At 39.0% G+C, this 23,592-nt stretch overlaps 1 protein-coding gene across 1 annotated transcript in view; it reads right to left on the reverse strand.

The window, feature by feature from the left end:
- Positions 1–23,592, reverse strand: part of ZRANB1 (zinc finger RANBP2-type containing 1) — a 48,642-nt gene that overhangs the window by 19,493 nt on the left and 5,557 nt on the right. The window contains exons 2-4 of the mRNA XM_050898737.1: positions 15,999–16,096; positions 14,387–15,237; positions 1,345–1,532 (exon numbers count right to left, since the gene is read on the reverse strand). Of these exons, the coding sequence (XP_050754694.1) occupies positions 1,345–1,532; positions 14,387–15,200 (1,002 nt within the window). The 5' untranslated portion in view covers positions 15,201–15,237; positions 15,999–16,096. The remainder of the gene's footprint in view (positions 1–1,344; positions 1,533–14,386; positions 15,238–15,998; positions 16,097–23,592) is intronic.

The raw sequence follows: 23,592 nt of genomic DNA on the forward strand, positions 1-23,592 counted from the left end.
ATAAGAGCTAGATAATAATAGGAAACATACCTCTAATCTTATGCATGAGCCCAGTCTACATTTAACAAAGAACTTCATTACCACAGCACAGGACAGTTTCCTACAAAGAATCTTCCCAAAAAACTATTAAGCTAAGATACTTAAGTTTCTCCAGATTCTAATCATCACTGGCAGCAGGAACTCATTCAATAATACAGGGCAAGTGACACAGGGGTGACACTGAATATATAAAAAGAAAACTTTAAGACACACATTTTCACTGGTTAATATCCTAGCAAAGGAAGGTATCACTGTGGCTCAAACACTACTAAGCATTTTCACAAATGGTATGTCAAGTAAGTATTCCTAGAAACTGAAACAAAACCAAACAGGAAAAATCTCTAAGACCGTATTTCAGCAAATTAACTTGTTTTCAAATGTAGAACTCCACTCACCCAGATAGCTATGTAAGCAGCACAAAACTACTGATATTAGCCACATATAAATATATACTCTTCTCAAGGCTTTAGCTACATTTGTCTTGCTTCATCTACTCTTTTTAATTACTCAACCCTACGCATTCCATCATCCTTATGCGCTTCTCAGGCACGCTACTTTTCTCAGGAACACACGCTTTCAGAATTGCATTAAACATCAAGAGAGGGAAGGAGGCAGAATAAAAACTTGGCTCTGATGAGGTGAGGAACGAGAAGTATGAGATGAAGAAAACAGACAAAAAAAGATAACAGAATTACTTATGGGCCTGGGAGGAGGGCAAAAGATCACCAGAAGTGAGGTGGACCATACAAAAATACACAAGGAAATGGAACACGCAAGAGCAAGGAGACCACAGAGAGGAACCAACCAGTCTATAAAATGGGCCACGAGTGGAAAAAATGCAGCAATTTAACAAAGCAAGAAATTTGCCTTTCTCTGGAAGAGAAGCTCCCAAGAAAACCAGGGAAGAAAGATCAGGTAGACTTACTCATTAACAAAACTCAGAAAAAAAACTGCGCTGTCATTGATCTCACTGTTTTGCTTTCAAGGCATTTCCTCTCCCCCACCCAAAGCACAGGAAGCCTCACAATAACTCACTTCCACCACCAGTAAGGTCAGAACGTGTGCCAAGACTGCTCACTAATGAGAAAACTGGACATCCTCAAGACCACCACATACATACAGTCTTAAAGTAAACTCGCTTCTTAAGGAGAAACATCAATAAAGGCACAAAGCAGCAATTCATGTATTCTAACAATATTAGCCTCTATCTCCTGGCAAATAAAGTTACATGTCACTAGCTGCAAACAATGGCGCAGTTACATAAGGTTCCTATTCAACCTACACAAGGGCCACAAAGTAACTCACCTCCGTAAGCAAAATTGCTAGCATATCTTGTCTCTGAAAGCGTATCGCCAGATGTACAAGCGTGTACCCAACGTCAAAGGCAGAAGGGCGATTTAGCAGGCGTACTTCATCTGCAGTAAGCTGGCGGGCAATATCTCCTCCTGATGACTTGTAAGCTTCAACAGCAGCTAAATCACCTTCTACAACTCCTGAAGAAAAAAAAAATACCATTCATTTTAGCTAGAATAAGCCATTCTGGTTCAAGCTACCTCATTTAACACAGTCTACCTCTATCTCTTTTGATACAGACCTAACATACAAAGATCAACTGCGTACCGAGAAACTTGCAAATTTTTGTTTCTTTTTTTAAACAGAAGACTACAAAATATTTACACTTACCTCACCTCCTAGACCATTTCCACTATCCAAACTAGCTGGAAGATATGGCAGATCAAAAGCCAGCTATGAAGTGGTGCTGAGGACCCTTGATGAAATACCTAGCTTAACATACTCACTAGCATTTCATTGCATCAGCAGTACTGAGGGAAAGTCATTCATTCATAGTACAGAGATTAGTTTGATTATTATATCTTCCCTTTTGACTTAGCTTAAAAACAAACTACTGGATCTAAGAAATAGATCTATTAAAAGGTTTTTGGAATAAAAGTCTTTTTTTTTTTCCCCAAATAAGGTTCAAAACAGTGTTGGAAGAGGGTACAGAGTACAAAGTTTCTCTTGAGCTCATCATCTCTGCTACTAATTGAACTTGCACAGTTATCATTCAGGGTACTGTATTAAAACTGAATTAAAGAGAAATTACACACACACAGTGCGTGTACTTCCTAAAGGAAGATGGAGGTGAACGAACCCTAATGTCTTCTAGAGTTCCTGCGAATCTCTAACTTCTGTACCATGCTTCATATCCAGACCATTCATACTGAATGCATTCCTTAGCTGCAATTATCAGAATACACCATCAACAAGATGTGGTGGTGTTAACAGTATCAGTTCCAATAGAAGACTTCCTAAATTTAGAAATTCCTTCAAATATAAGGATTCTATTTTAGATATATGCTTCATAAGAGAACAGTGTAATGCTGAATTAAGGAAACAGAAAAGTGATCTTAAAGCCATCTTTAATAGAGAAGTAAATAGAATATTTCTAATTCACTATTGAGAAGCAGCCCTATTTGCAGCAGCTCAAGAACAGAAGAGTAAGAGTGCAGATCACAGAAACGAGAAAACCCTCTCCACTATTTTCTGTAGCTAAACCTCCTTGCCAGCTCCTAAGAGTCAGCAACTGAGCAGAGGCCATGAGGCTGGAAATCGAGACTCAAGTCTATCCTTCGCTCAACTTGCTCACCAAGACTCAAAAATTGATCAGGAGGGAGAGGTAAGTCTCAGTCAAGGCACTCACTCCTGTTCAGGACTAAGATGCAAACAACAGCCCCCCCAAAAAAAACCCCAAAACAAAAACCACCACACACCCCCCAAAAAAAAAACCCAACCAAAAACCCCCACCAAAACCAAAAACCCAACACAACAAATTGAACTGCCTACTACCAGAGAAGCACGCTAACCGCTGGGTTGCTGGTTAATCCAGGATTTAGGAAAGCATTCTTAGCTCAGCCAAGAAGTCTACTATTTTCAATACTGAGATTATAAAGCTTTCAGAAGAAATGCAGGGGGGAAAATGGATTATCAGTGCAAGACATTTCTCTACAAAGTTAACAGCTCTGCTTAGTAAGCCTCTACAGATAAAAGTTAGATTATTCATTTCAACGGTGGTCTAAAGCAGAGAAGTTCCAGAATACAAACTCAACTGCAAGTTTCAGTCATACAACATCTACCCATTCATCAAGGACTCAAAAGTCCTAACAAGGCCAGGGCAGAATGAAAACAATACAGAACAACAATTTCTTAGTTTTCTGATGCATGCTTCTGGTCTGCCTGTATAGGAAGACATTCCCGTTCCGCTCCAGCATTAATGTCTCATTCTGCTTAAGTGCCTGCCTGTGTACTCACCGCAGATGAGTTAAAGAACTAGGTAGACAAGAGTTATGTCTGTCCAATTTTAGTTCTTGTTCCAGAAGCGTTAGAACTTTAAAATGAAATATTTTCTCATCAGCAAAGCAAGCTGCTACTGATAGAGAAAAGCTACTTCAGTGAAGGGAAATGAACACTGAAAATTCATTGGTTTTCAAGATGGTCTCCAAAACATGCATCAAAGGAATGCAGTACGGGATGTGACCAACATAGCTGTGCTCCTGTTGCAACATTTCCACTTCTGGGTGGAACTAAACATACCGAAGCAAAAGGTACAGTTTTGTCAACATATGCTGTATCCGTAACAAGAATGCCAAGTGTAGCATTTTATTTCCATGCAATCGCATTTTTGCCACTGATATGGCAACACCAAGGCTGCTTGTGATATGTCATTCCAACCAAATGCAGCAAACTGACTTGTTGGGGGTTTTTTTTTGTGTAGACATGTATGTATACATAGATATTAAAAGTCAGACAATTTCTCATGACCTGCCCTCTTAAAACAAGTTATACTACAGCTTTGGCACAAGATCACCTGTTAGCAAATCCAAGAATCCACAGGGAAAGAAAAATTTTGATAGAAGAGCAGATTCTCTGCTATCTTATGACACCCTTAATTTTTTATTATTACATTAATTTAGGAAAGACATCTTGTTAAAGACTAATAGTCACTTCATACCCTTTTATATTTCAACCACTTCTATTGACACAGGAAAGATTCCTGTTACCATATCTGCACCTTCCACCACACCACCCAATGACAAACATACCAAAGACCACGCAAGACTGGTTGGTAGGCACTCTGACAATCCAAATATCCCAGACTAATTTCAAAATTCAAACAAACATCCCCCAAATGATCTTTTGATGACAAACGATCAGACCCAAATCATCATAACAGCTCCAGTCGGCCACCCTGCCAAGTACACGCTACACAGTAGTACATGCTACTACAGCCTTAAGTCAGTGCCTGGTCAATTCATATTTGTAATTATTCTTTTAGTCCTCCACCCTCAGCTGCTAAGGCAACTTATATCATCCCACTCTTAATCAAACCTCAGCAACAACTGAGGTCTAAGACTGAAGCTCAGAGGCAGTCACGTGAGGTTTGGCAATGCCTTCAAGCACTAACTACTACAAGCTGCAATAAGGATCCAAATCAGTGACACGTGCTGTATGCAGCACTGCCAGTTCTCGCAGTTTATTCCCACGTCTTGCAATACTTGACATTCCTAAAAGCCCCATGTCCTAGAATTAATTACTAAAATTGTTATATAAGCTGTCATTTAAAAAGTACATTTCTAAACTTCGCTGATTTGTTTGAGCTAAAGATCAATACATACCTCAAAAACAGGCAAACTGTGTATGCTTTCTAGGCCTTATTTAAAAAAATGAAGATTGTAAATGTGTTTTAGGTATAGGGACTGGCAATACTTTATCTAGAAGTGAAGAACAGTGATGGTGTGCTAAATGACACACCAAACTAGCACAGTTACAGCTCATGGAGGGATGGTGATGTGACTATGTGTATGCATCATATCTGGTCACCCTCTATTCCTTAACCCAAACAGCCAAGTGACTACTGGGGGTGGGGGGAAGCATCAGGAAATTTTTAGATCAAGTCCAGACAAACTCATTTCTGGATGCCCTAACCGTTTTGTAACTGAGTCTCAATAGATAAACATGACACACAAAATCAAACCATACAGAGCTCATTCTGCATAATTTTTTGCGGAGCCCATTACAAATCTATTTCCTTATAAGAAGCTTCCTCTTGCAAACCTGCTGCACGCTCTAATGTCTGGCACCAACCTGCATTGAAATACTGTGACCCAAGTACCCAGAGCATTGCTACTGCAGGGCCGATATTCTATGGTCATTACAAACCTCTTTGGCCCCTCCTAGCCACAGCAAGAAAAGTCCAAATTTCTCTTTATCCCTTCTACTGAATACCTACTCCATTTTAGCGCTTCAAAAGAACAGGGAAAACTCCTGACAGCTCGTCAGGTAATGTCACAAAGCCAGCCTGCTTACAGTGCCAGTCAGTGCAATCCAAGGCTGCAGCAAACACTGAGCAAAAATATAGTAATAATAGGCAGACTGCCAGAAATCTGACCCAGAAAATACAAACCTTGCCCCAAAACTATGGGGTAAACTTGCCTACATGCAACACTCACAAGAACTGCCTGCAATTCCTAAATCCAGTATCACCACTCCAAAACGAGGTCTTAATATGCTTTTATTGACAATAGGAGGCACACTCCTACAATGGCTTTGATTTCTGTCAGATGAATGAGAGCCTCCAATTCATTAAGTCTATTTAAATAAAGCTTAACAAAACACTATTTACAAAAAATATTACAGAAATATTTACTGATGTTATAATTCACTACAGTTCATAAGACACAAGTGCCTGATTACTTACACAAGCAGCCTCTGAATCGTGTTCTGATACAGTGCCGTGCCAGTTGGATTATTCCCCACTGACACCCACTGCATTCCTCAGACTGTTAAAATGTCAAAAGGAAGAATGGCATTTGCCTTAAGATTGTTCATACAGCACCCGTGAGCGCTCCAGCAGCTAGACCTCTTGAGAAGGCATAGCTCTGATTAGCTACAAGAGCTACACAAATGCAAACAGATCCATATGACTCAATGTCTACTTCTGATCCACAGCAAGAACAGCTTTTCTTTAAACTGGACTCCAGAAATGTTAGTTTGGTGTTGCAACTGAAGACACCAGTCTGTGTGTGTGTGTCCCACCAAGTTTTGCTTTGCTTAATTCACAAACACATGACTATAGCCTGACATCCTAAGATGATTCTGTCTAAGGACAGAATGCCAAGTGCTGCACCCAAGTCATGAGAAAATACAAGTGCAAGTTAGTATTCTGCGTTTATAGGTTCAACTGTGTTCCCATTTGCAATTCAGGCATTTCCTCTTATTGGAATATTCTTTCACAGCACCCAGAGCCAAGGTTTTTTCTTTTTCTAGGAAAGCCCCAACTCTCACAGATTGCACAGATCAGGAATATGCAATCTCAGCACACATGAGATGATACATGATAGAGATTAGGAAGGTTATTTAAAAAGACTAAATTTTAAAAATATTAATCACCCAATAACAACTATTTGTACCATCTTGATCCTGCATTCTTCCTGCTACAACTGTTACAACTATCTTCTTTATTAGGTATCAATATTACCTTTGCTCATATTAAATAAGCCCATAATTAGCCTAGCTGCTAAAACCAAACTACTTCAGCTAAGGTGCTATTAAGTTTATTCTTTAGAACATGTAAATATTTATAGGGTTTAGTGCAGTTAAGTAAACTTGGAAAATATGCAAGAGCTTACAAGCACATCTCGAAAACTAAATCCCGTTTGCCGTAATTGCACAGTCCCAATGACTTCAGAACAGCCGGATGTAAAAGCTTCCAGAGAAAATACTACAGCAGCAGCCTTTATTTACCTCACTATCCTTCTAATAGGTCTGGAGCGCACTGGCTGGCACAACTTACAAATGAAATAGGCAAATTCTTTCCAACAGACTGATGCAGTTCTGCCATTTATCTATGTGGCAGCAGAGAGGCTGGGGGAGACAGAACTGGGCAGCAGCACTGCCTTAGCAGGTCAGGACAGGGGCCCACCAGCTCCACATACAGTTCCCAACAGCAGCAAGATTTAACTGTGCAGTGAGAGAGACTAAAAGCAAGTAAGAACAGAGAAGAGTCACCCTCACTTCAACCATGTTTGCTGTCAATTTAGTTAAAGGTTCCTCAACAATACCTCAGTTGAGCTTCTGTGGAGACAAATGAGCAATTGCAGAGCAGCAAAAAGCAGTGGGTCAGACAGCCTACAGCAGCTGATTCTGCAGCAGGCTCCTGACCCCCCAAAACTGTAGAAGCATCACTGTATAAGAGGCACATACACAGTCTTGCATATACTACAGGGCAGGCATTCTAAATCTTTGAAAAGGCTGAACAGGATTAAGCTGAAATAAAACAAGCAAAACCAAAGAGAATTAATTTCAATAATAGACCTGCTAAAATAAATACAACATTTTTTGCTAAATTAATGGAAGAATGTGAAGATGCCTCTGTTTAGATCAAATATCTGAAGAACAACCCAAAGATTCAAGATTTCTTTGATTCAAGGAGGTAGCAATGCTACCATAAACAATGTGTTCTCACATTTGAGGAGACTACACAAAAGGAAACGCTACACCTTAAGGAGGTCATTGTGCCTCATATGTGGGACAACTGTAATCAACTTCACTATTCCTTGAACCGCTTGGTAATATAGAAGGCAAATTTCTCAAACAACCAAATTATACATTTTAAAAGTCAGAAGTAGAGATAGACCCCTCTGTAACATACACCAGATCAGAAACACGGAGCCCTGTCCTGCTCCTCTTCTGCTACAGATAAAATTGCAAGTGGTCTACATCATATATATGCCCTCATTTACTCATCTACAGACTGATCCTAAGATTGGTTTAAGTGCCAAGGTGACCTTCCAGCAAGTGTGGGGCTGATCAACTGACCCATTAAAACCTAATTCCGACACTTGTTAAAAATCTTACTGCTCCTCTAGCATCGACTGTGCTGAGGACCTGTGGTTTGACCACGCAAGCTGTAGCATTCTCTGGAGCTCAGCCCTCACCCTCTTCCAACTATTCACCAGGGACGCATCAGGTGGCCATAAAGAAAGTTTTATTATCAATAACACCACCACCATTTCAGCATTTTGAGCACCAAAAACATTCACTCTGAGAAGAATTTCTCCTCTTAGAGGAAGAACTCCTTTGCAAGCACGTATGACACATCAATTAATACAAAAGAGAGGGACTGTCTGAAAAACCCTTATGGGCCTCTAACCACTCCCTTCTGTTCATTCTCCTCTTTCTTCATCTCCAGGACCTCCCTTGTTAGTACTAGCACACAATCAACAGCAGATCACTCTCTAGGTAATGACAGCTTGAGACAGAACCTTCCGTATACTAAATTTTTTAAGTTCTTCAAGCTCAGCAACTTGCATCAGCTTAAGAATAACAACTTCCAAGAAGACGTGTACCTTAAACCTGAAGCCATTCAATGCACAACTATTGCCTATTTTTTTTTCCACGCAAACAGCTCTTACCCCTACATACAGTCCATGTAGCATGTTTCTAACATATCATTACAAGACAAAGCAGCACACATGTAAGAACTGTTGAAAGACGTCCTTATCCCCTCTCCTATCTGTCAGAGGTATTGTCATGGTTTAACCCCAGCCAGCAAGTAAGCACCATGCAGCCACTCGCTCACTCCTCCCTGCTCCCTGGGGGATGGGGAGGAGAATCAGGAAAAAAAGTAAAACTCGTGGGTTGAGATAAGAACAATTTAATAACTAAAAATAAAATATAACAGTAATAATAAAAAATAATAATAATAGTAATGAAAAGGAATATAACAAAAAAAGAGAGAAATAAAACCCAAGAAAAGACAAGTGATGCACAATGCAATTGCTCACCACCCACTAACCGATGCCCGAGCAGCGATCAGTCCCTCCTGGCCAGCTCCCCCCCGGATATATACTGAGCATGACGTTCCATGGTATGGAATATCCCTTTGGCAAGTTTGGGTCAGCTGTCCTGACCAGGCTCCCCCCCAGCCTCTTGCACACCCGCTTGCTGGCAGAGCATGGGAAACTGAAAAATCCTTCACTTAGGATAAGTGCTACTTAACAACAACTAAAACATCAACGTGTTATCAACAGTATTCTCACACTAAATCCAAAACACAGCACTGTACCCAGCTACTAGGAAGAAAATTAACTCTATTCCAGCCAAAACCAGGACAGGTATCTACGCCCCTTGTTGCATTAACGGCCGATCAGTTGCTTGCAGGGCTGCACCCTAAAGGGAGGCTGGACAGTGGAAAATCATGAATGATATTAAAGTTAACCATCAGTGCTTCCAAGGCAAATTTAAATAACTATTTTTAACTTGATCATTTATTCAATTACTTTTAGCATAAAGTATCACCAAGTGTTTAGAAAAAGTAGTTGAGACCAAAATAAAAGTGTGTTGCAGGAGTTAAGGTTTTCTACCAACGAGTCCGGCATGCAGAGTTTTACCTACTCTGAAAGATACACACACACAAATGTAAAGTATTTATGATAGAATATATGTATAGGACACAGACAACAATTCAACAAGATTTCTTACCCAGGTGAAAGTTGTAAGCTTACATCATTGTTACCTGGCACAGCAGGCAAGTATGCCAAGTCATGCTTCCCAGTACCACAAAGGAACAGGGGAAGGAGGTCAGGCTGTACAGCTCACACCAGGGACTCTTCCTCCTCAACCATCCCAACAGGCACTGCCTGCCGTATTTAGCCAAGGCCACCGTGGCAGGTAATTCATGCTATACTTCCCCAAACGGTTCAAGCTAGCCTAAACTGACACCAGCATGACCCTTCTCGGCCTCCAGCAGCTTGTTCCCACCCATACCCTTCCCACTCCCTTATTACACCGTAAACAGCCCCATTGAGGTTTAACTGTACCATGGATGTGACGAGGAAACCTGTCTGGGTTTACTAAAACAGCAAAACCAACAAACAAAACAACCACCACACCTCCCACAAAAACATCCCCTAATCAAGGTTATCAAGCTTCATTTTAGCAAGATTCGTTTCCAGATGCTCTTCACTGTACGCTGGCATGCAAACGTGACAGGAGGACAGAAACAAGCAGCTAGGACAACTACTTTGGGTGGCAGTGCCAGCTAAAAGCACCTTGGTACGTCAGTCCCTTCAGGCTGCCTTTATTGTCGGTGAAGAGCCACATGCTCTGCAAGACACAGAGCAGGAGGTGGCCTCCATCTCTCCTGTAGCTGCAGAGCAGTCTGGGACACTGCCCAGCCAACTTCATACCTCAGTCTGGACAGAATGACTCTCCTTTCCCACAGGGTTTCTGAATGCTTGGGTAACACATTTGGCACTATTTCAGAGAACTGAAGGAAGAAAAGGACAAAGGAAAAAAAAAAACCTGTAAGAGAGATAAAGTAGTCAAAGGAAAAACAAGCAGACATATGTAGGAATACTAGGAATGAACTAACAGCCCTTTTCAGGATGTACTGCAAAACAAGATTCATTACGGATTGCTCTAAATATTTTGGATTTGTTTAAGAAACACACTCTTAGTTGTTTCTTTCATACGGCTAAGAAGAATGTGTGTCTACTTGGTTTCAGAGCCACCATCCCCAGCAGGGGAAGTCTGGCCCATGATGGTAGTAGCTACCTTACTGACCTGAACTGAAAGAGAAGAGCATACTCTCTTGCAGCAGTTAGTAAGCAGGGTTGGGGGAGAAAGGAAAAGGAGAAGAAATGCAGTTTACTTTTAATCTGTGGGCTACAGTTCAAGCTCAGGAGTTGAACACACAACCCAAGGATCCCCAGCAGTGCCCTACAGCAAACACGCTCTGCTAGCACCACTGTAAAACCCAGCCCTGAAGTGCCAGGAGAGGGGAAGCTTCAGCAAGCACTGAAGTGTAAGCCCCAAGCACACTCTGAACGCTAGAAAGGTTTTATAGTCATGACCATCTTCATCCATTTGTACTACTACTTAAATCCACAGCCAGCTGTAACCAGCTTCACCAGGCCCCAGAGCAGTACTGCTGCTCTTGCACATCAGACTCCCTAAGCCCCGCAGGCCACCAAACCTCTCTTACAGTCTCTTTGGCATAGGTACCATGAGTTACATAGAAGACAATGGAGCTTAATTTTAAATATATATTAGCTTCCTCCCCTCCCCCGAGAAATGAAAGTCACCTTGGACTTCACATTAACCTTGTACTAGGCCAGTACAGTAGAAAGCATTGGTGTCCTTGCAGAAGCCATTTTTAATTTCTCATCGTAATTCAAACTGGCATTTGTAGCAAGTCATGTTATTCAGCAGGCGTACTTACTAGATGTTCTGCTTTGATTTTAATAAATTTTAACCAAATGATTAGTTCTAAAATCTCATCCTTTTGAGAAAGAGTCATTTGACAGATACATCCACTGCTGCAAAAACCAAGTCAATGACAAAAATAACATTCAAGTACATTTACTTGCAGAGTTTGAAAGGGGGAATGCCACTAATCCTTCCGATTCGGAAAGAATACCCTCCATCAAGGAAACTATTCATGCTGAAATGCAAGAGCTGCACTCATCACATTTTGTGCAGCCCAGATTTGCAAAGAACAGAAGCCTTGATAGCATGTTTATTTACTGAGGTGGGTAGAGCATTAATGGATGTCTCCAACAAAACAAAAAACCCACAAACACGCACACAGAGGTACTTTTCTAAATCCACCCAAGATATATGTCTATCTTCATGTTTCAGCTAAAAAGAACAGCTGTGGGAAAAAGTAGTCTGATCCATGTTTTTAATGAAACTTGACATCAAATTTAAAATCTAGTAAAAATAATTTTATAATAGAGTTGAGATGCGAAGAGGAGTTCAACTAAACAGCTGTCCCAAAGTATCAAACATTTTCCTTGGTACCTTCTGAAAGATAATTTCTTCAAAGAGAAAAGAAAATAACCAGTCTGCCAAGAATTACTCCTACTCCTGCTCCTCTAATCTTCACTTTTAGCTTCAGGGAAAGGTACACTTTGTACATCCAAAAAACTTTAAACTGATACATCTCCCCCACATAAGACAGACTCAAAGCAAATGGACCCTCCACAACTGATTGAGCTTAAACTTGGAGACGTGCGGTCTGAAGTTACCGAATCCTAACAAGCCACCACTTGTCAGCTGGACTACGGTAACAGACTACATACCAACTCTTACTCCATCAATTTTCACAAATTTACTTGACATTTAACATGAACTTGTCCTATTTTATAATTGTGTTTGGCTAAGGACTGACAAGTGTTCAGCTCAGCTGAAAGTTCACAAGAGCTCCAGCTGGCTAACAAACAGTAACTCACTAAGTCACAGTAACTCAGTTGATTACAATGGTAAGAACATATGCTTCAGGCGAAATTGTTCAATTGACAGTTAAGTTGTTTTAAGTATGTCACACTAAGACAACAAAACAACCAGCACAAGTGTGGCCTATTGCTTTTAAAATTACTGGTGAAACTGGTATACCTTTCCAATACAGATACGCTCTGCAAAACGTTCAGAGACAACCACAAAAGAATCTATGAAGCTTTCATCAATCTTCCTAAGGTTATTCCTGCTACAAGGAGTATTTGGAAAAATATGACATGTGTGATATGCAAAATGAAATTCTGAAATGAAGGATTGATAACTAACAGCTTTGGTTGCTGGTTTTTTTCTCCTCAGTTAAAAAGCTGAAGTATAGTAAGTACTTAAGTTACAGAAAGGAATCCATGAAATCTTTCAGCAGAACAGTAGTAAAAATCAGCACACAACTCCATTTGCATTCTGGCTTTCTCATCAAGATCCCTTCAAGATACCTTCTAACTATTTTCATTTCAAAGAACCAAATCATTATTGCCTTACCAAATTTCTATGAACACAGTTTTGAGTTTCATGTACAATTGTGTAGTCACAAGCAACATTAAATACTTGCAAAACTCACATTCTTAAACATAAACACAACCAGTCCCACACAGATTAAATCCGAAAGTGTGAAATATTTTAAGTAACATTGGAATAATCAAAAAAAATTCACTTTTCAAAAAGCAGAGGAAAAAAACCCTAATACTGAACACAATTGCTATCAGAATGCAAGACAGACCCCTGTAAGGCACAGGAACCACCTCCAACAATTGATCTTGGGTATCTGATAACTTACAAATACCATACAGAATTTCAATTGCTTCATTTCAGAAGGAAAAAGCACTGTGCGTCTGCTAGCACGTAAGGAGCTGAAGGTATCAGGAAATACTGAGGCATCTAACTGTTTTCAAAAGGAAATGTGCTTGTCCAACTATTCACACAACACAAAAGTGAACTGGAATATTTATTAGCTCAGAGAAACCAAACCCATGATATCCATACAAACATTTACACCTGATCAAATATATAAAATAAAGCAGCTCCACAAATTAGTTTTTCCATTATAACAACCATGAAGTGACTTCATGAAACATTAAGGAACAGTATGAGACATACTAGTAGCGCCAGAGTTTCAAATGAAGTGTTTTACTCTAAAAATAGTTGTGTATTTCAAGTGTTTAACCTGCTTGTATGCTAGGGCACAAGATATCTGCTTCTGGGAAGTTACAGCACAAAAGTTAACTCACAAGGTCAATAACTGAAGAAAACCCTGCTCTCACATGTCTCTGTTCTTTAACAGCATTGGAAGAATTATCCAGAATTTCCTTAGGAAAGCACTAAAATACAAAACAAAATTGGTATTTGAATTTTTTTAAGCAGTTGACTACAAAAATACTTTCAGAAAGCCTGTAAACATTTACAACACAGTATCTGTACTAATACAACATTATTACTTTCAAGGTCAGTATTACACATGCAGTTTCTTGGAGCTACATATTTTGGTGTTATTTTTAACATCTGACAGAGCATCTTGTACTGTTGCAAGCTCTACACTGTTTACAAATACTCCCAAGCTGCAGCTGCCGATTCTACTAGCATATCTTGCCATAGGAAAAAGAAGAGTAATTTTAATTATCCAGTAATGGCATTTTTTACAGTACTATATGCATTACATTGTTCCATAGACTGGTTTTGTAATTCTTCCACCTTTTGACGACTACATAGAACAACAGGATTTGGTTACAAGGATATCCATTTCTACAAAAGGTCAAAAAAGTCCAAGCGTAGTTGGGAAACACATCTAACCCTGTTCAGATTATGGATGAACTGTGCACCCTCTCTTAGCAGGTGCTATTTCAGGAACTTCTACATTTGGTTTACTTTTTAAAATTAAAATGCAGAGATTAAAAAAAGCTGTTTCGAAATCAAATGTCAAGTTTATGTTTTAATTCTTCATTCTCCCAAAATACCTAACCACAGGCATAACAGTATAAGGTAGCAGCAGACAACTTACCAACACAAGCATTTAGAAACAGCCAGTCAGTCTTTTTCATTCTATTTTTTATTTGCTTTAGTTTTTTGAAGTCAACTTCAAGTTCTTCCTTGCTGCCAACAGCTCCAGCCAATTCAATTCTTTGGAAGTCCATTTTCACATCGGATTCACGTTTGGTTGTAGGTGGAGATCTTCTTTGGCTATTACCACTACTACAGCTTCCTCTCCATCGAGCTCTGTCTTGCTCGTTTATGATTGAAGAAGCCTCTTCTGTGTCTGCCAGTTCTATTGCTTCTATGTTGTTAGGTCTGGGATGATCACATACAACACATTTCCTGGCCTTCGCCCAGTTTTCGTATGTACAAGCAGAACAAGTCCAGTGCTGAGCCCTTGTGTTTAGTTTGTTTCTGTCATTATATTCCTCACATGGATCAACAGAAAAAGGGACTGGTCTTGAACCAGAACCTGAAGACTGAGGAGACTCTGTGGGACTCCTGGTCCTACGTTGAGACAAGCACTGAGTACACCTTATCGCTCGTGGCCAGTTCAAGTATGTGCACATGTGGCACGACCATTTATTTGCACTTTCCATACTGTAAGATGATTTAACCCTTGGTCTTGCACTAGAATCTGGACATATCAAAGGACTACTCCCTCCTTCAGTGCTCGCAGGATCCCAGTCTCTACCAATATCACTTGAACCACTTTTAAATGGATCTTCTGTGATAATTGTTCCACTAGGTCTCTGAGCACGACACATGGTACATTTGATTGCAGATGGCCAATTTTCATATGTACAATACTCACAAGCCCATTTAATTCCACGCTCTGTCATCGTGCACTTCTTGAAATGAACTGCGTCAGGCAGAAAGCTAAGTAATCAGAATACATCATTAGTACACAATGGTTGCATAGGAGCTCTGTTTCAGGAAAAAAAAAGTAAATGAGACTTAACCCAGTTCATGTGTACTGCACCAAATACAAAAATCAGGCTGGGCAAAGGGGCAATCCTTTTTTCTGGATACTATTAGAACATTTGGGGGGGGGGGGGAACCACTACGAAAAGGATAAGACTTGAGCTAACAGTATTTTAAATGCAGAATTCAGGATTTCCTAGTGCAGAAATGAAAATTCAGTCCTGCATTTTTGGAATTTCTTAAATTTGCACAGAGACTTCCAAAACAAATTCAGAAAACAGATACAGATTAAGCACCGAGAATACTGGAGAAGAGACCAGTACCGCTACAGAAACAAGTCACAAATGTTAAATTATTAAAATAAAACTCAATATGAATACAGCAGTACAAGAAAAGGAACACAAAGTCTAGATCCTGTGAGGTCTATTACAAGACCTCACAGGATTTGGAAGGAAGAAGCATATCATGTGGGCAGTTATACAACGAGTAAACAGTTCTTTTGGAAAAACAGGGTGTAGGAGTTTACATAAAATGCATACGTTTGAAAATTTTATACATGTGCTTAGCCAAGACTAGGCCTTGATTGGACATCACTCATAACAGTAGTGTTACAAAGTTAAAATACCACTTGAAAGCAAGCACAAGCTGTGTGTGTTGACAAGCTAACATAGTATTTTCATTCTATAAATCCAGATTTCAATCCAATTCCAACTCACTTTTTCTCTAATGAAGAGGGGCTTCTGTCTTCATGCTGGCTCAGACCTTGTCCTCAGATTGCCAAATATGAAGGATGAGACTAAGCAGATAACTATTCCTGTAAACAAAATGAAAACAGACTCATTATACGTTTCCTACTGGACCTGAGTAACCAGAAAGTTAATTATTAAATGCCACACCTATTCTGATCCCAATTTACTCATTTAAACTCAGTCATGACCTGCTGAGACTAACATATAGACTGGTTAAAATAAACCAATATTTATAAAGAGCCAGTTGCCACATAAGTCATCAATCTGCTGAAGTAAAAGAACAAGATCCAAGCAACTTCAAATTCACACCAAAACATCTATAAACGCTCTTACTGCAATCTGAAACTTAGGATGGGGAAGGAAAAAAAAGCTTTGTGTAGAGGGCATAATAGAGGGAAAGGGTGAGGCAGGTAGATAAAGAACAAACAGAAAAATGTATACAGTCTGTTTCCTTCCTTACCACAGAATAGTTACCCAACATATAAAGACTCAATTATGTGCTATTTTTAAGCATGCAAAACTGTTTAAAATACAAGTTTGTCATATCAATTGACTGACAATTCTTACTCATCATACTGCAACTCTCTTGGCTAACGAAAACACCCAGAGTCTAGTAAATAAAAACTCAAAAGAGAAGTTACACAACAGGATTAAATTCAAAACTAGACACATCAAACTAAGAATTAGTTTATACCTGTTCTCCGATTAGGAAATGTTTTATGACTTAGTACATTCTTCACTGAAATACGTTCACACAAATCTTGCTCTACCAAGGCACAGCTAAATGTCCACTTAAATTTGTCACCCTTATTCCTATTATCTCGCTTCTGCGGACTCCAGCACGCAGCATAGGTTTCTTCCAGCCGCTCGACTCTGATCTATTCACCAGATCAGGTGGCTGCATGAATGAGGGGCTATCGCATGGCCAGGACAGAGGAGAGGGCAGGACTATCCTTTTCAGCAGCGATCCATATTTATGCTGCATGAAAGCAGATCAGCAATCAGGAACACGTAAAGCTTTCTCATAAAGCTCGGGTGCTAATATTACTTGTTTGAACAGCCTGAAGAGCACTTCACTCCCACCTATACGTTATAAAACTGTGTCAGACTAAAGAATGCGCTGAGAAGGCAATTAGACTTCCTACTGCTTCCCCTCCACCATTCCTCATAAATGTCCATGCCCATGCATAATGGAAAAAAAGGAGCAAGATCATACTAGTATCCCCATAGCTGTAATAAAATAAGTGAAAAATACATACATATACACGAGAATACAAAGTCAACTTGATTTTACTAAAGGTGACTTCATAAAGAAGACTTGTCAGAAACTTGGAGGAAAAACAGTTTCTCTACTCCATACACAAACTAAAGCTTTGCCAAAACACCTCCTATACAAGTACACTATATGCTAGATTTATCTAATCCACTTGGTCAAGGCTTTTTCACTCCAATTCCCAAAATAAGTTTTTTAATGACGTTAACATTTATTAATACGCTTATTCTCTCTATAAACAGTACGAGTTTTCTGAGATACTAACGTTTCCTAGTTAGGAACATAAGACAGTTGAACATGGTTTTCAGAAAAGAGAAGGAAGCAGCACACTGTCCATGCACCTGCCAACCGCCACCAAGACAACCACCGAGAGCAATTTCACTTGTGCTACCACAGACAATCGGAAAGTGGCTGTCCCAATACTTCAACGCCCAATGCAAGCTCGAGAATAATTTCTACCTGAGCAGAAGCTGGTATGTTTTGAGTAGGTAATGCTTTCAATCAAAAGCCAGATCCATATACAATGTGTGATGAAGGCCAAGAGGGATCTGTAACTGTAAATGGTCTCTTACCTGCCCTAGTTTGTAAAGCCTTAAACCCAGCAGTTCCCACTGCAAACAAATTCCAACCCACATTTGGGATGGGGCAAGAAAACAAAGCATCATCTGTTTTACTGACATTAAGACTAGGAAAGGAGATTGCTGCTCAAGTTGAAAAGCAGCTGGTTGCAAAAACGATCTAAACAAATACTGAGATACTATTTATGAAACTAAATAGCACAGTACATGCTGTTACAGAAAAGCTTTCATATATATGAGATTAGGTTTTTAGCCGCAATTATTCTCTGTGCCCCTTCAAAAGCTAGATGCTTTCAGACGTAATTCTTAGAGAGGCTGAGTATCTGCAGCTCCAAAAGCCTCCGAGATATGAGCTCACTACCTTGAACACAAGGCCTCAGCTTATTAGGAAGTAAAGAATATTAAAAGGCTCAAAGGAGCAATGCAATTTCTCTTCTTTGATAGCTCTGCCAACACCCACTACAGCACAGCTAGATGAGGAAATTTAGCGCTTTCACGTTTTTACTTTTAGATCTTGCCCCCAACTGCACCCCACTCCAGGGACATCAGAACCATCCGATTTACTGGTGATACACGTTCATCATCCAGCCACTGAGCAGTCCAAAGCTTGCTACATTTTTTCAGAATTACTTCTTTGCCACTCTGTCTTCAAGTTAACTTGTTATTTTAGATTCTTCACATAGGAGAAGTTGAATCATGTAGTACCTCCTCTCACAGAGAAATAGCACAACAGTGACTGTGAAGTGCAGGTGCACGCCTTAATGTCCAAAAAGCATGAGCAGACAAGAAATTAAAACCCACAAAACTCCAAGCAAGTTCCAATTGATCAGTTTACACAGTATGCTAAATACCTTCTGGACAGACTAGCAGAGTAATTCAGTACATTAAAAGATAATATATTAAATTCTGATAAATCAAGTAACAAAGAAAAATCAAAACATTATCAGACTACCTTTTTACTAAATACAGTCAGAAAAGGTCACCTAGAACAGTCACAAATTTTTCTTTTGCTTTGTTTCAACTTCTAAGAATATTCTTTTTTAGGTGCATGGGAAAGCACAAAAAGGCACACAGAAATTGGGAAGAAACAATGAAGTCCTCAAATAACATTTTTATGACAGGATATATTATAGTCCCCTCTATTTTAATTATTCACTGTGTCCAGAAGTTATTTTTCCTTTGGCTCAAACAAGGAACAATATGGAGCTCCACTTCATTAAACGACCAAGCCCTCCCCCGTAAACAGGCCAGATGCTGATTTAGACCAGTCTACACTATGGATTTTTTGCTGGGATGGTGCTTGCATCTGTGCTGGCAGAAACCTTACATAATTATACTGATCAAATCAGTGTTCCCACTTTAACTCGTTTTGCTCATGTGTACGGATTTTCGAACAAAGCTAACTGCTTCTGTATTTACAGGGAAAAGGGAGCTTAGGTATCAACTCAAGCCTTCAGCAAGACTTGCAAGGCAAGAGATCCACCCTCCTTCCCCTGATGTAGCTGCCTCTCTTAGGCTGCTCCAAAAAGAAAGGCAGGCTGGTTTATTTATTTTTATTTTAAAACACTGAAGCAACTTTTCGGAGGAATAAAATAAGCAGAAGCATCTTGTTCTGAAAGAAAGAGAGGTCCCTATAACCAAACGCAGAATCTATTAACAGTTTATGAGTGTAGAAGTAACACCTTTCACACATCCAACCACAAAAAGGAGCAGAGAGGAACAGGACAGCCAGTCAAAGCAAAAGATCAAACAGCAGCACTTTCACTGACTGTATTTTTTATGTATTATGAAACATGGTGTATTTAAATGTACATCTACCAAGAAAAGGACTCAATCTGACAGCTGTAATTGCTCACTAACAGCTGGATAATGTTGCTGCAAAGTTTATATATAAACACGATGGACAAACAGCTTTTTAAGAAAAATTGCCTATGATTAACCCCACATAATTTGACACATTTTCAGAAGCGTTCCTCCTTGTACGTCACTACCTCAAGTTCTCTTCCGATTACCCATAAAAAATTAGCATACTTCTTAGTAAACTGAAGTTCTTTTATACACAAATAAGCTTTCTAATTAAAGTTGTAAAAGGAAAACCTGTTAAAATCACACAGCTGGATTATCACCTTAAATGGTTATGATAAAATATGCACTAGTCTGAATTCAGATAGTTGTAGCTGGTTTTGTTCTGTAAAACTGCAGAACATTTTTAAAAGATGCGTAAGATGAATTTGAGTCAACTGTTCACGGTAGGAAACAAAGCAAGGGTTCGATTTCACTGTTTCCAAACAAGTACATTTATAAACACTGCCACTCTGTTGCTGACTCTAACCACGGTATCTTTTTAAAGCACATATAAGCTGCACCAAGGGACTCGTCAAACAAAAACTTTGCCAATTTTTAAATACAGCCAGTAGGAAGGTCTAGAAGATAACAGAGCTGTACACAAGCTTAAATCATTTGTTTCTTTCAAACTTGTAAACTCTCTGAAAACCTCCTCAACGATTTCTTACATAAAAGACATTGCTATTTAACTGGCTCAAATTCACTTTTGTTATCCAGGTCCAACAATCCTTGTGAAGTATCACACTGTCAATACACTTCAACAAAAACAACCTACATTTTTAAATAACCTATTTGAAATTTATTGCCAAGTATTAAGAATCAATTTTCACATGAAATTTGCCTTGCCTAATTTTCTAAGCTGGAATTTTACTGACATTTTCTTCTCTTAACTTACTAAGCTTACTTGCTCCACCTTCCACTATTCGCTACTGCATGACTGCTTTCTCAAGAATTCAGCATAAGCCTCAACAGATCAGTATATTAAAAGCATAAAACTTGAACCTAGGCTTCTATAGTTTGAAGGGAACTAACAGTAAGTTCCATTGTCATCTCTGCAAATTAGTTTAAAAAAAATTAAGAACATTGACCTTGTCAGTGGGACAAGCAAATCAGATCAGTGCTGAACCTGGAAGCTTTGCAGTAAGGGAATAACTATGTATTATAACAAAGAACGGAAAGATTGTCACAAACGTAGAAGCATTTTCTGTATTAGCCTGAATACACTGAAACAAGGAATTTAACAAGTAAGCATAGTTTGCTTTGGTTGTTAGGACGGTTCTTTAAAAATGAAAGGATACTGTCCCAAACAGATGAGCAAAAAGGAGAAAATACTCTGTCATCTCAGGAAAAGAGCATTGAAATTGTTTTCTGCAAGCTGCTCTATGAGGTGGGGTTTTTTGCTTATAAAATTTTTGTTTCTTTAAAGAACACTAGCTGGCTATTTGCAGTACAGACAGTAGGAACTGGTCTCAGACCGCAGGTATCATTACAGAACGCAGAAACCCCTTTCTTATAAAATACAGATACAAAGCAAGAACTATGTTGGAAGACAGAGGCTTCTGTCAAACTACATTAGCCTTCCCATCCTCATCCCGGTAAGAGCACTGCTCTCGAAACACACAACGATCACCTTTGCTCTTCTGAGTAGTAGAGCTATTCCTCTGCTCCCAGTAATATGGATAACAGGAAGAATGTTGCTGTCTTAAGAGAGACATCATCGAGTTAAGATTGGCACAAGTCTCAGTTCTATTAAAGACCAAATCATTGCTCTGTAAATCACAACACAACCTACCAACTGTAACATTAATGGTGCACAACAAAAGAAAAATTGAAAATATTTTAGTTATAACTGAGTAACTATTTACCATCTAGTATGTTAAATGAGTTTTAACATTTTTCTTCAGTTCTGATAGTCTAGGCTGTTAACAAATACTCTGCACTGCAGATTTTTAGGTACGACCACCTTCATTACATACAACTTTTCATCTACTCTTACAAGTGGGCAATTAGTTAAAATCCAGAAGACTTGATCTTTCACAAAGAAATAGGCTGCAAGAAATGGAGTTCTCAACCAAAAAAAATTCTGAGAAAGTAAGTAGTAACTTTTGAAAACATTTAGAAGTCTGTGCATTGGGTGAATTCTGACAGGCTTTGTTTACATACAATTAATAAAAAATTGCTTTCATTTTGACTTATGGATTTGTATCTCATTTCAAAGCATCTTAAGTCTACTTTATTAGGTATTTATGGTATTCAGAAAAATTACACTGATTTTGCTTCAGCTTTCTTTTCAATATTCTATTCACACTTCCAATCCAACTGCTACCATTTCAAATAAACCTCAAAGCCCGACTTTTCGTAAGCAAGAGAATTTATATGCAGTTTTAATGCAAGAGGATGCCTAATTTCGCAAACGTTCTATGCAGGAAGAAGTCAAACATTCGGGAGGTTACAGACCTTAGGGGACATCAGAAATACAAGAATTGACAATGAACTTCAGGTTAGGATGTAGACCTAACTATAAACAGACTCTTCTGCAAAAGCTGAAAACTCATCACAGAATTAACAGGTATTTGACAATACTAAACAGTCGCTCTTTCTGCTGTCTTTTTTTATGTTTATCTCTTGAAGCATTTTTGTGCTCTTAACCACTACAGTTAATCCTCCTGTGTTACTTGCAAAGTACAAATTTCCATTTTATTTGTTACTCATCTCAAATGGGTCACACTACATACAGCTCTATTAAAATTTGTGACTAAAAGCTAGGAAAACCTTAACTGCTGAAAACAACCTATAAAAAACAATAGCAGCGGCTTGCAGTTCAGTCCTCTTTCTTATTTCAGGAGAGCTACAGTTTTCAGGGGTTTTTTTGTTTTGTTTTAAACTCAATTAAAAGTGAACAACTATTTCGATGAGATGTTACTACACATTAGGATGGACTAAATACGACTGCTTACTTAGAAACCAATACCATTTGGGAAAATGAGAGTAAGCAGATCAACAGTTACATAATATACAGCATCTCCCACACAATACTAATCAAAAAACAAGCAAAGTGACTCAAAATAATGAGCTATGATAGAATACTCGCATAAATACAGCCAGCGACATTTAATGAATCTGATCATCACGAACAGTCAGCAACAGATGACTACTGACTCAAGATAAGATGTACAACACAGTAACAAACATACGTAATAAAACACAACAGAATTGTTAAAACTTCGTTTTTAAGACATTTGCATTGGACAAAGTACAGAAGTTGAACAAGAGGATTCTTTATAAAAAGTGAGGTCAAATAAAAAAAATACAGCTTATCTGTGTTTAGACTATATGCCTAAAACATGAGACTCATTTTTGTTTAGATCTCAGCCATCCTCACACAAGATGAGGAAAACCAGATGTCACGCTCTGACTAAAAACACACTGTGGAGTCAGACATCAAAACTTAAAAACACTTAAACCTGTCCAACAACCAAGGAACATTATATTAAGACTTGTACATTTGACATTCAGTTCTAGCAGTTATCCTTTGGACCTCCTCAATACTGGCTGACCGTAAATTAGATCATGGCTACATGCAGACATCGTCACCATTTGGTGGAGAAAAACCACCTGCCTCCACATGAAACAAGGAAACACACACTCAATATCAACTATTGTGTAGTTTTCCCCTAATTAATGGCAACCCACTTTCAGATACAGTTAAGGACCGTCTTTGGCATACGCATTTGCAATTGGGCTGTATTTAAGACTAGTTATAGTTCAAGTAAGCCATACAAGCTACACTCATTTTATCCAGCTCTTCTTAAGATACTGGCTAGACAGCAAAGCATCAAAAAAAACGGGGGGGGGGGGGGAGGGG

The sequence above is a fragment of the Gymnogyps californianus genome, chromosome 6, assembly GCF_018139145.2.
Source record: "Gymnogyps californianus isolate 813 chromosome 6, ASM1813914v2, whole genome shotgun sequence".
In the NCBI taxonomy this organism is placed as follows: Eukaryota; Metazoa; Chordata; class Aves; order Accipitriformes; family Cathartidae; genus Gymnogyps; species Gymnogyps californianus.